At 36.0% G+C, this 13,680-nt stretch overlaps 1 protein-coding gene across 7 annotated transcripts in view; it reads left to right on the plus strand.

Annotated features, from left to right (window-relative positions):
* JAK2 (Janus kinase 2) overlaps positions 1-13,680 on the plus strand; it is a 96,911-nt gene that overhangs the window by 41,758 nt on the left and 41,473 nt on the right. For all 7 annotated transcript variants that reach the window (XM_042804900.1, XM_042804904.1, XM_042804902.1 and 4 more), the window contains 2 exons: positions 1,196-1,337; positions 5,693-5,943. In XM_042804900.1, coding sequence (XP_042660834.1) covers positions 5,724-5,943 — 220 coding nt within the window. In that variant the 5' untranslated portion in view covers positions 1,196-1,337; positions 5,693-5,723. The remainder of the gene's footprint in view (positions 1-1,195; positions 1,338-5,692; positions 5,944-13,680) is intronic.

Genomic DNA, 13,680 nt, shown 5'->3' on the forward strand with positions numbered 1-13,680 from the left:
GCCCCAAACAATCCCCCTGCCTCTCCCTTGGACACTTTAATATAGGTCTGGAAAACTTACATTGACTATACTGGACTTTGGATCAGATTTTAATTGGCTGGCTAGACAGCATTTGAAGGAGAATCCCTGGAGGTGCATACAAAATACACAGTTGTCCAATCAAGGCAAAACTGCTTATCTCTAAAGCCAGTATTGCAAGGGGAGGAATACTAATCGTTGCCATAACAGTCTGACTTCTGTGGGGGGAGAAGCTGAATTTACTGCTCATTGAGATGGGTTCCTTCTTCTTGGAGTATTGATGATAGACTCAGTAGATGCAGCATGTGGCGCTGAGGAAATTGTGTAGATTTCCTTCTCTCCTGTCCAGGGAGATTTCTGTCTGAAGAGTCATCAGATATAAAACTTGCAGAGTTCTTTCATTCTAAATTCTGCCCCCTTTGAACTTCCATGGGTTTGTTTTTTTTCCCGCTACTCAGTTTTAAAATTAATTTTTGCTTCTCTTTCCCATGTTGTAAGTGTCACAACAAGGAATTTACAATTTCTTCAGTGGCGCAGGAAGCTGCTGTTGTCCTTAAGTGCTTTCAAATGATGTTTCTTGCAACCACAGAAATGTTGTGCAAAGAGAGCAAGAGTGGGTGTGCCCTTGTCTTTCCTGCTACAAGACACTTGCTCTTAACTTCCCCATGAGTTGAAATGAGTGGCTGTTGTCAGTTTTCAAAAAGAATTAATTGTTCTGGCTAAAGGGAGAGTTACTACATGCAGTGAACATACCATATCTCTTTTTGTAATTACTTTTGCCTTTTCATTTGTCTTTTCTTTGTGTAATGCCATCAACAGTTTTCTTAAACCGATGCTGTATTTACAGAAAAGAAAAACATGGTGAGTGCAAAAAACTACTGCTAATCATATTTCACGTCAGGTGTCTGCTTTGTACACCAGCTTCTTGCTAGAACTGAGGAGCAGTCTCAATGCCAAAAATGTGTTTATAAAAATTTTTTGTTTCCCCAAATCTGTATTTTAAAAAATGTAAATTTAAACAGTTCTTGGCAAAGACAACAGAAATTTAGGCAAATGAGATAGGAGTGGATCACTCTATCAGTACCTAAACACAGATTTGAATTATTAAATAACGATTCATTGCATATTGTTCACAGCCATTTATTTTTTTTTTAATATTAAGTGTCTTTTATTGCAGATACATTATGTTCCACCACTGCTTGTGTGCCTGCTCTGTCTGACCTGTGGATACCAGCAGGAAGTGGGTGACTTGTGACATGCTTATTTAAAGGGCTTCATCACTCCCATGTTTCATACAGAGATTTCTCAAGTGACGAAAGGTAATTAGTGAGAATATAGTAAGAAATGCTCTGATTTTTGAACCTTCAAACTTTCATGTTTGAAGTGGTATGGCTTAATATTCTAGCTCTGAAGGTTTCTCTAAAAGCCCACAGGAGAAGAAGGAAAAAAAAAAAAAAGGCGTAAACTGAAGATGGTGGACAATTATTATCAAGGGGAGAGTTTAGATTTTGCAAAACTGGCAGAGCCTATAGCTCAAATTATCTGTGAGAAGGAAAAAATATTCTGAATGGTGCTGTGAATGCTGTGTATTATTAAATCATGAGGATTTTTGTCCTCCGCATTTTAATGAAATTTCTTGTATAAGTGGTAGTTTTCAATCACATTAATTAATTTCTTCCTGGTTGGTTTACAAAGAACCATACGAATTAGTGCAGCCCAGCATGGATGGTAAATGAATCCTCAGGTTCATTGGAGTTACAGACAAAAACAGAGAATTGCCTGTAAATATGTTGCATTGTAGATGCTGGTGATTGTGGTTAGAGCAATATAGGGTATAATTAATCTCATCCTTTAGAAGCTGAGACTTGAAAAATTGTCCAGTTAGGAACATCAGAATAATCCTATTGGATCAAATCCTCTGTTCATCAGTACCAGAAGCAGATCTTTTATAGTTAGTAGCTTTGATCTCCAAATCAAGATGTTTATATTCTATCCAGATTGTTACATGTTCTTATTAGAGAGATAAATGGACAGGCCATTTTTCACTTTCACTGAGTGTTGGTTATGTCAGATATCCACTTTCAGATGTGTGTGGACCTGATACATAGCTCCTTTTTGGCAAATCTGCAGTACTGTGAGTAATTTACCTACAAAAGCCCCATTCTTGGTATATTAAATCTTTTTATACAGCTGTGGGAATTTTTTACATGAATATTTACATTCTTTATACAAACACAGAAATTAATTTGAATTACAGTATGATAGCAAATCTGTTCTGTATACCCCAGAAAATGATACTCAAATATATTCTGAAAACAGGTAGATTAATATCTCCCAGTATATTTAGTCTCAAATTGCTCAACTTTTATAATGGTCAGAAGAATAGACCATATTTTAAATATTTTGGATGAACAGCAATTACATTTTTTTGTCATATTTCATGTTTCTGTTGTGCTGATGCAATGGTCTCCAGACAAAGCAAAGAAGGGAAAACCAAGTGTGTCCAATTGGAAATTTGTCTACTAAAAAATACAGTTGAACACAATTTTGTTAATGATGAGGTTTTTCACACCACTGGTGAGTGGTGACTATGTTTCAGTTACTGCACATGTGAAGCTCTGTCCACAGAGCTTGGTTACTTGGATGTATAGGACAAAGGCCAAGAAAATGCGTTTTCTGTTTTTTTTTTCAGTGAAGAAACTGATTTAGGGATATTTCTTGCTTTTCCATCAGCACTTTGACAGCCAAACTTGAAAATTAAATTGAAGTTGTCACAGAATTATATGACTACTATCTCTGGAGATTTTTCACATTGTTGCATGGAACCTTTGGAACTGGTGTAATAAAAAGAGTGGAGGAGAAAATCCTGTTACAGTATTTACTTTGCAGTTTTTACTGCACTTTGTTGATATTTCACATTCTTAGGTATGATTAAGCAATGTTCCCTTCTTGGTTTATGGATTTTTTTTTATATAAAAATGGGGGAATCTGAGGTTTTTTTGAAATGGAAAATGTGTTTGTAAATACACAGATTTATTTTATGAAGGAGAGCTAGGCACAAGCATGTCTGTTTATTTCACTTTTGAAATTGGCCAGGTTTTCAGTTACTTCTATAAACAGTTATTTCCATTCAGTGTTGGATAGACATAATACCAATTGACCAAGATGAAAGGATATGTCAGTTCAGGTGAAGGTATATTTTGAACAGAGGGTTAATATTAGAGTATTTTAGAAAAATCGCTGTGGTAATTAAATAGGGCTTCCTCTTGAGATTAAAGCTACGAATATTTTATATAAGCAAGTGGTAGAGTACAAACATTGTGTCTTGCATATTGTTGACAGAGGTAGTGAGAAATCTTTTAAATAGGATGTTTCTGTTGATATGGTGGTTATTTTCTTCTAAGAAACGTGAATTCCTTGATGGGTTAAGAGAAATGCAATTTTTTTTCCTTAATTGAACACTTGTTACCTGTGTGCTGCCTTTGCAGCTGAAAGCATAAATCTTCTAATTTAAAGGTGACTGGCTCTATGATTGAGGCATAGGGAATCCATATTCTGCCCTAGATCAGGGCTCAAGGAATGTATTGAGTGACAGTTGCACCTAGAAATTCAGATTTATATGTTTGTGATACACTGGTTCTTTGTGTAGCTTAATTTGGTAAATAAAATGATGCGCTTTTTCTCTTGATGATGATGCCTTTTTTTTCTTTCCCCCTGAATTACCATCTTGATAGCATAGTTTTATCCCCTTGTATGTGTAACAGTATTTTTGTCTATCACATAGTTCATGAAGTTAATGTTTTCTTCTTTCAAGATGTTTAGCCTCTTTTTCTGCCAACTTGACTGTTGTGATCCATTTCTGTAGCACAAGTCATCTTTAGCCCATATAAATGTATAGTCAGACACTTATCCTTTCCTCAGTAATTGTGGTTAGGAGCAGAAAATTTAAAAAACCCATGTTCCAAGCAGCTCTTGTATGATAAAGCAACATAGTTCAATAGAAAGGTGTCAAAAATTGCACTTTAAGAATGGAACACCCATCTCCCTATATGAATCAATAAACATATTGTTTCAATAAACAATATACTGTAGCATTTTCATGTTCAGTATCTTTATTAATTATTCAGTATTTACATCAACGACATACAGTGGGATTGAGTGTACCTTCAGCAACTTTGGGGATGACACCAAGCTGAGTGGTGCAGCTGAATAGGCTTGAGGGAAGGGATGCCATCCACAGAGACCTTGGCAGGCTTGAGAGGTAGGCCCATGTGAACCTCATGAAATTCAACAAGGCCATGTGCAAGGCCCTGCACATGGGTTGGAGCAATCCCTTGTATCAGTACAGACTCTGGGGGATGAATGGATTGAGAGGAGTCCTGTAGAGGAGGACTCGGGGATAGAGGTGAGTGAAAAATGAGACATGAGCTGGCAATGTGCGCTTGCAGCCCAGAAAGCCAATTGTATCTTATAAAAAGAAGCATGGCCAGCAGGTCAAGGGATATGATTCTCCTCTTCTCTGCTCTTGTGAGACCCCACTTGGAGTCCTGTGTTCAGCCCTGGGGTCCCTAGCACAAGGAAGATCTGGACCAGTCAGTGCAGGTCCAGAGGAGGGTCACAGAAGTGATCAGAGGGCTGGAACACCTCTCCTGTGAAGAAAGGCTGAGTGAGTTGAAGTTGTGCAGCCTGGAAAAGAGAAGGCCCCAGGGGGACCTTACTGCGGCCCAAACCATTCTATGATTTTGAAAAGTCAAATCTTTATAACAGATATCTTTAGACCTATTCTTCATTTTCAAAATACGAAATGCTGAATTCCAGGTGGTAGTTACTTGGAATAAATTTTAATAAAAGCAAGCCTTATAGACTGTGGTCAAAGCTTTTATCATAAGCATGGATTATACTGATTAAAATTGATGGAGTCACGGAAGAGCAAAGACATTCTTCAACTGACTTTTGGAATATGCTGTCAGTCTTGCTCTTTTTTTAAACTTTGGGGTTTTTTCATTATCAAAGATGCTTGTGGTTATTTATATATTGAGTTATTTGTCTCTTCTTTTCTTTGGTTATATTTATCAGAGAGGATTTTTTAGCTTGAGTTTCTTATGCATAGACTTAGTCTGAAAGGAGGTGGTCTTGGAGGTCCTCCCAGTCAGGGATACAAAACAAGTCTCACTTCAGCATGTGTTTTAAGTGTCTGCTTAAGACTAAAACTCATCTGGAAGGTGCTATTCCAACCCTCTTCTTCATCAATGCCAGTTTGTGACCTAGCTAGTTGTTTTGTCTTGTAAATTCTCAGTGCAATCTTTGCATTTAAACTGGGAATGTAATGAGTCACACAGATGTCATTAAAGGGATTATTTTGGCTTTCAAGTTTAACTAATGTTTCAACTGGACAGGTGAGCACACACTGTCTAAAATCCAGAGAGAGGTAGTAAATCTTCTAGTTGGACTCCTAATGAATATCTTTGTGTTTCCTATTGTAGTGTCTTATTTTTCAGACTAGGGCTATGTAGTAAGTCAAAGAGAAACTCAACTTTTGGAAATTCTGAGCCTTTCTCTTGTCCTCAGCTGTTAATGTTTTTCCTGTGTCAGAACGGTACTATCATTAAGTAGGAGTATTACAAGCAAAACCCAAATACAGTTAGTGAAGAAGTAATCCTTACATTTCTTTTAGGCAAATGCTCTGAGCAGAACCAAAACGAACAATGGCCTGTCTTACAATGACAAATATGGAAGGTACAGCAACTTCTACTCTCCACCAGAATGGTGACATCCGTGGGAATACCAGTGCACCCAAGCAGACAGAACCATTGCTTCAAGTGTACCTTTATCATTCTCCTGGGAAGACGGGAGGAGACTACCTTCAATTTTCAGCTGGAGAATATGTTGCAGAAGACATTTGCGCTGTTGCCTGTAAAGCCTGTGGTAAGTATATATATTACGGTTTTCATCACAAAGGAGTGAAATTCAATTTAAGCCAGAAAGTTTTTTAATAATCCAGAGCTCATCAGAATGGTGGCATTTTAACCAAAATGCTAATCTGTCTGTTCTTTCAGAAGTAATTAGCATTAGGCTGCAAAACTGTTCCTGTCAGCATGGTTGTGAAACAGATTATAATCAGGTGACTGCCATAATTTTTCAAATAATTTGAAAGCATACTGTCTTTTACCTGGAATTTTTCTTTCATTGAGCTGAGTTATAGTTTGGATAGTTAAATCACAGCAGGAGCTGGAAATAGCTTGAATTATTTTCTGATGCAACTCTGCAAAACAGATTTATCCTGGAAGTTACTGTGTATTATACATGCTTAATTACTTTGCAGATGGAAACTGTTCTATTAGATATAACGTTACTGCTTGTGTGTGTATGGTTAATGCTTTTCATAGTCATTTAGGAAATAACATGACAGGATAGTATATTTGAAATAAATCAAATAAAGTATGTTTATATCTAAGAATGTCTTTGAATTGTTAAATTTACCCAGAGTTTAACATGAACAGGTGCTGAGACCTATAGTAAAGTAATTCTTCCAGGCATTTTGTGAATGTGTCTTTGTCACTGCAAAAGTATATTGAATTTGTGACTAAAAAAAAAATAATTCCAATAAACTTCGGATATTAAAGTGACTGTCTTCTTGTTCCTCATGCACATGTGCACACACATACATGTGCACAGATTCTGTCCATATCTTCTTTTGGGCTGTCAGTGGTACAAGGCTGGATTTGTCTTCTGGCTTTCGAAGTGCCACATTTCAGGTGCAAATGAATTTAAAAGAAGGGCTCATAATTACAAATCTTCCTTTTCCATTGGGTCACAAATATGAAACTGCTGACTCAGATAGTACATTTTATTATCACCAAACATCTTATGCTTTTGTGACTTTGTCTTTTATTTGCTGTAGTGTTTATAAATATGGTTTTAATGACACTACTTTTGGGGCAGGCATCTGTCAGTTTTTTGCTGTGTCCTGGAATGTCTTGTACTGACTGAGTTGCATGCTGTGGGTTGGTAATTTGCTTGTATATCCTAGTTTTACAAAGATTCTTGTGGGTTTAACCTCTGTTGTTCCTTGGAGTTCTTTACATGTGGCTGAGCCTGACTAAGATCTGAGTTTGTAGAGTTGCTCTTCATGAGAGCTTTGGGCAGATAAGCACATGCAATGAGTCAGCAGATACACTGCCCAGGATTCATTCTGGGAGACCATGAGGAAGCAGTACGGTATTCAGAGATTTGCAGAGTTTTAGCTGTGTGATATTCTCCTGCTCTAAAGGCTTCATAGGTCTGAATTTGACAGGTGGACCTGGAAGTGTTCTCAAAGTTGAAGTATCTTTTTGGTGGTGACTAAAATCAAGATCTTCCAGATATCTTCCACTGTGTCCCCAAGATTCTATAGTCTTTCTTCCAGTTGAAGAAAAAAACGTATTGTCTCCCCACTTTAGAAAATGTGGGCACAGTGATTTCTGTAATAAGGATAGATTTTTTTTTTTTTTTTTTAACTTGGTTTTGGGGCTTCAGTTTTGCCTCTGATAGGTTTGTCAGCTTAGTTCAAACCCTGAGGTACGGCATCTAAAGGTGTATAAGGCTAGTGGTGGGGGAGAGGTTCTTAATTTTCTGAGTGTTAAAGTAGTATTGAATTTTTACATTAGGCAATGGCTAAATATTTCTTTAATGGAAATAAATATTGTTGTAGTCACTGAGGGTATTGCTATTGTTTCAGAATTCTTCACCAGAGTTTCTAAAATACATCAATAGTGATTTATATTTGTATAAATAAAATGTTTTATCATGTTGAGCCTTTATCTTTTTGGAGCTGAGGTAGACAAAGTCCTCTGAAGAGTGGTTTCTGCCTGGCAGCTATATCAGTATATAGCAGTATCATACAATCTTTTTCTCAAAGGAATTTGTAACTTCATTTCTTTCTAAATCGGTGGAAAAGGCTGAAATGACTGCAGGTTTTGTTTTCTTTCATAACAGTTATTAGTGCTTAAATCACAAGGTACCAGTTTCTAGTTTCTGTTTTTTTTAGGAGGTGTTGTGGTTGTATGTCAGAACAGGTAGGTCTTCAAAAGCCTATACAGTCAAATAATGTTGGCAAGACTTGTCTTTTGGAAGTTAGCTATGAATCAGAACACTTCATAAAGAAATGAGTGGTTCAGGTAGTAGGCATGTCCAAAATACAACAAACTTGGTAATTGTTAATGAACTTTCTCTGTAATCTGAGTGGATGTTAGATAGCAGATCTGGTTCTATCTAACTGTGTAAGTATGACTGCCTGTTATTGGTGGCAAGCAGGACTGGATCTAGGCAAACATTAGCAGTCACAGAGTCAGTCCCGTTATGTCTTACACAGTTCAAACAATTGAAGGTTTTCCAGTCTGTGCTGACTTGACTTTAGGTTTGTTGTATATGGCATGTATTGGCTATATAGATATTACCCTGTCTAAGTATTACTCTGTTGTTGTGAGTTTGAGGTGTGCATGCAGAAGCTAAGGCTTTTCTTATTTTTTTTAAAAGCAACTTTACATTTCTGGAAAAATACAATAAATATGAAACTATTTGTAGGCTTGTATTTTTATATGGAAAACTGTCTGAACATGAAACTGGATATCACGTTTTCTAACCAGAAATGCAAGAATAAATGAAGTGTATTGAAATTAAGTTTAAATTGACTAGTCAGTGTCATGGTTCAGCTCTTGCATGTTAACTAGCATGTTAATTGCCATGTTGTAAAAAATTACAAAAACAAGGGAAGTCTTTGTTCTCAGGTGGTATTAAAGGAACCTAACTGATGGTGGAAATGAAATATGACAGAGAAATTGTTCTAGAGGTTACAGAATCATTCAGATGTGTTTTCTGAATTTAATGTGAGACTTGGTTTCCCATATCATGATCTTAAACCCTTTCATTTTCTCCACGCTTGCAAATAATATTCAATTAAATTTCTCTTTCATGTTGTTTTTAATGTGTTTACAATCAGTTTATGAAACTACCAGGTAGTCGAGGCCATTCAGGCACAAGTAGTAGTAATGGCTCAGGACAGCCACCAGAACTGATGTGAGAGTGGTAACACAAGCTGACGTACTATTTTACAGAGTAAATAAAGGTGATTGTTTACAGAATAAGCATAAATTTTGTTTATCATTTTTGTTTTACTCGAAGTATAAATAATAAAAAAAAAATCTAGTAATCTGTGTTTAAAAATTAGCAAGTATAATTGAAAATAACATGAACTGAATTTTTTTGTGGTGTAGGTAAATCAGATACACACTACTGGGAACATCTGAAGTCTGAATTTGAATCTTTAATGTATTTATTTGTATACAGAAAGTAGGATGTTTTGCATACTATATTACTGTAACTATGCTATACCATTTTTTTGTAAATAATTTTGCAATAAGATGCTGCCTGGTCTCTTGTAAGTGGATCTAAGAGTTTTTATCATTAGATAAAGTAATTAACAAAAAAAAAAAAAAAAAAACAACAAAACAAACCACAGAAACAGAAAAACAAACAACTGTAGACTATACACTGTAGCTTACCAGTATAATATATTATATACAAGACCAGTATTACATGGAAAAATAATTTTAATTTTTAAACATAACAATTTGTATATTCCATCAGCTGAATAATATGAGTAAAAAATACATGTGTCACTTGTATGTATAATCCAAATTATTACTGAATTAAAGTTAACAAAGTGTAGATATTTTCATATTACACTAGGTAAGTGAGTTTGTAAATCACGGTTAAGGCAGCTACAATTATATGCAAAAGATTATTTTGGTGTTAGCCAAATAAATTAGTGCCATGTTCTTGAAAATCTTAAGAAATTAGTAGCGAAGTATGCAGAGCTAGTGACTTTAAATGTAACGATAACATTTGAATAATGAAAAATGTTTTGTCAAAGTCAACCAAGGAGCATAGTTTTGTTTAGCATGTTGCTTTTCTGCCACGGCTTGGTTCCCTGGTGTATATGAAGCCTGAATTTCTGTAGGACATATTTGACTATTTACTTTCTGACAGGCTTTTGTTCTGATTCCACGACACCCCCTCCCCTCCCCTTCAGTTAGGATTGTTAAACCCTGAAATCTTAATTTTTAAATGGGACTAGAATTCCAAGAGGGCACCAGCTTGATAACCCTGACTGAGTTGCTGAGTTATAGGCAGCTAGCAGTTAACAAAAGACCTTGAATTTGCTGGATTCTGTGTTTGGTTTGGTTTTTTTTAGTATTGATGCCCTAAACTCCACCTAGTGCAAGTAGACTGGAAGGTCCATGGTACTTTCCTTGAAAACTACTGGTGCCTTCTGGAAAGCCATAAGATAGCATGGAATTTTTAATTATTTTAAAGTAAAACCACTATTTCAAAACATGTAATGCAACTAAGCACTGACAGTGCCTGCAGTCAATTAAATGTTTCCAAGGGACCAACTGTGTTGCATAATGTGATGATTGTGGTGATCTGTAGTACCTCTTTGCTTGTATGGTTCTGAGGAGATTCATTGTTAGTAGCTAAAGAATTTTAAGCAGATTTATCCTGAACATGCTGGATTTCCAGAATTCACATGGCTCAGTTATCAATGATTATAACTGCGCATTGTGGATTTTGGGGGGGATTTTTTGTTTGGGGGGTTTGGGAGGGGTGGCAGGTTGTTGTTTGTTTTTCTTTGGTCTTTTTTTTTTTTTTTTTTTTTTTTTTTTTTCAGAAGTGATAGCCTTTCCTGAAAACCTACACACAACACACTGCTCCCATCCCCCACCCCCCACCCCCAAGGGGAGAAATGAATTAGTCAGAACTCTGGGCAATTCTGTTCTGCCAAGAAAGGAAACATGTGCTTTGATTAACTATGCAGAAAGCATTTTGTTGACAGGATAGTGATGTTGAATGTAGTGTCAGAGTTTGGTAAGCCTCTGGTTTGTATGAAAGATGAGGGTAAGATACTATTTTTGTGTAAGAATAGCCAAGCGATTTTCCATCTGGTAAGTGCAAGACTTCCTAAGTTTTAGATAGTTTACTTGACAGTTGTGTGTGAGAGCTGACTTAATGTTTGCATTGGACTTTGAAAATTGGAGATTTAAAAATTGTTTTTAATCATCAACTCCATTCAACTAATTACTTTGATCTGTATATGTCTAGTGACTTTATACGCTTGAACTGACAGTTTCATAAGACACTGTTTGTACTGTAGGCTACGCATGGCTTCCACATTTCGTAGTGGTGTCATGGTATTTTGTGATTTACGGTTTCTGGTTTTTATTTTTTCATTATGGATAGACATTACCTAATGAAAACATACTATAAGGTCAAAAGGGTACCTAATGACAACAGAGGAGGAAGTGTAGAAAAACTGTATTTCCTTAGCTGCCTCAGGGTAAATGAAGTAGTGTCACTTGTCTGGATGTGGCGCTTTAAAATCATAATGAGGAAGGGAAGAAACTGCTATGCAAGTTAATTATTTTTTTTCAACTTGAGGTAGAAGTTTGAGGATTAAACTTCTGCAGTGTTACAGCCTTTTATGATGTTACTTGACAGTCTGTATAGCATGATGAGGATCCTTTGTTTAGCGTTAGGTATTAAATAAAATATTTGCCAAGAGATAGTAATGTTTTTGTCTTTACAATAGTCCAGACAATTTATTTAATAGCCCTTGCTGGAAAAGTGAAGTGGAGAACAATTCTGCTTTATTATGTCTGAGTCACTGTCTCCTCTCCTAATTAATCATTGATTGCTTTGATAGCATGGTTAGTGCAGTGCAGAAATCCAGGGGAGGTTTTTTTAGTACCTGTTGTGAACAGCTTTTCTCATTTTACTTGTGTTGAAAATACATTTCTCAGAAGTTTTCACTATTGTTGACATGTCTAGGCTTCATCAGAAGACTTTGATTTCCAACCCTCCCACATCTCCACCCCCACGCACAGCCTTTTTGTTTTCACTGTTTCTGGAGAAAACACTTAAATACCACAGTTATCATTTGCTTGAAAAGTCCCTGCAATTAATAATGCTGGTAAGAATTAAATGAAAAGAGATGTTTCTGTCCTCTCTGTTTTCGTCAGACTTCTGTGGACAATTTTCAAGTCTCCATTAAGGAGATGTGCTCTTTTTGTATAATCGTTGAACTTTAAAAAGTGTATCAATGTTCTGGCACAAATGCATAATTCTTAAGGGGTAGGAAAAAAGTAAAAAAAAAAAAGTGTAACTACTTTTCTTGAAAAACACGTATGTCTATATGTCATTGAACACTGGCATTGAAAGGTACAAGTTACCGTTTAGAACTGTAAATGGTAAAGTATGAGAGACAGATGAGTGCACAGTTTACTCTTCATACATAGGAAGACAGTGAAGAGGATTTTTTGAATTTTCTTTTTGTTAATGCCAACATTTCTGATTTGTAGGGGGAATTCCGATGTCATGTTCCTTGCTTAGCTAAAGTTTCAGAATGGCAATGATATGATCTTGATTGAAATACCTGTGGGGTTTTTTGTTTTGGTTTGGTTTTTTTGAGAGGCAAGTGTGTGTGGGTTGTCTGTAATGTATTTGAAATATGGCAGCTTGACATTTAAATTTAAGAATATGACTTGGAAATTTTTTCTTGTTCATTGTGCTTACATGGGATTAATAGTGGGGGGGATATGTACTAGTGAGATTAGGTAAATATTCAGCGTTGCCTTGGATGGTTTTTAGCATCTGTCTAGAATCCTGAAAGAGGCTGGTGATTCACATACATTACACCATCATTGATCTGAAATTACTTGGGATACAGACACCATGAAGACTTAAAACTATTAATTCAGTTGTTAGTGCTTTATAGACAACTGTTTTGTAATGTAATCTAGTTGATCCCACTTCACACATCAAATGAGAACCATGTTTGGTTGCATGGGATAGATTTCTTTTTAACTCCTTAAAATGGAGTTAATTTGATATTTCTTAAAACTCTCATTGGACAAATATATCTTATTGCACCATAAATTTGCAACATCTAGATTTACAGCAAATCCTTCAGTTACTAATCCCTTCAGGGTTATTCCTTTGTGGCGTTTGTTTAGTTTTGGTTTCGCTTTGGTTACTTTACATAATGCTTTCTATTTCTGTAGTTTCCTGTAAATCTATGACTCCTTTTCACAGGAAGTCATGTGTTAGGACCTGTAATTCTGGTGTATTTTGGTGAGCTTTAGTTTAAACAAGTGTCAGATGATTAGCCTGTATATTTCAGCTGTTTAATCTTACATCTGCACAATAGGCCTCTTGTTGTTAACCTTCTTACTGAGTCAGTACAGAGACAAGCCCCATTTTGTAACGAATTTCAGCTAGTTGTTATTTAAGACTGAATTACTTTTTGTTCCACAAGCTTATGCAGTTTTATATGTGGAGTTTAGTTGCATATAACTGATTGCCTTACATGAACTTAAGATGCAACGAGAAGTTTGGGTCTGCCCCCTTCAGTAGTTACCTAGATGTTGTTCAGAACAGAAAGAAAGAGGGTTTTGGTTTTGGGTTCTGGTGGTTTTTTTGGTTTGGTGTGGGGTTTGTTCATTTTTTGTTTGTTTGTTTGTTTGTTTGTTTTGTCCCTGTGTCTTGTATGAATTTCAATTATTTCATTCTCAGTCTTTGGGCAGGGTTGTGGATACTTTGCCTTTTCCCAGAATTCTTTTGTCTCTT

This window comes from Tyto alba, unplaced genomic scaffold (assembly GCF_018691265.1).
Source record: "Tyto alba isolate M040663 unplaced genomic scaffold, T.alba_DEE_v4.0 Super-Scaffold_42, whole genome shotgun sequence".
Classification (NCBI taxonomy): Eukaryota; Metazoa; Chordata; class Aves; order Strigiformes; family Tytonidae; genus Tyto; species Tyto alba.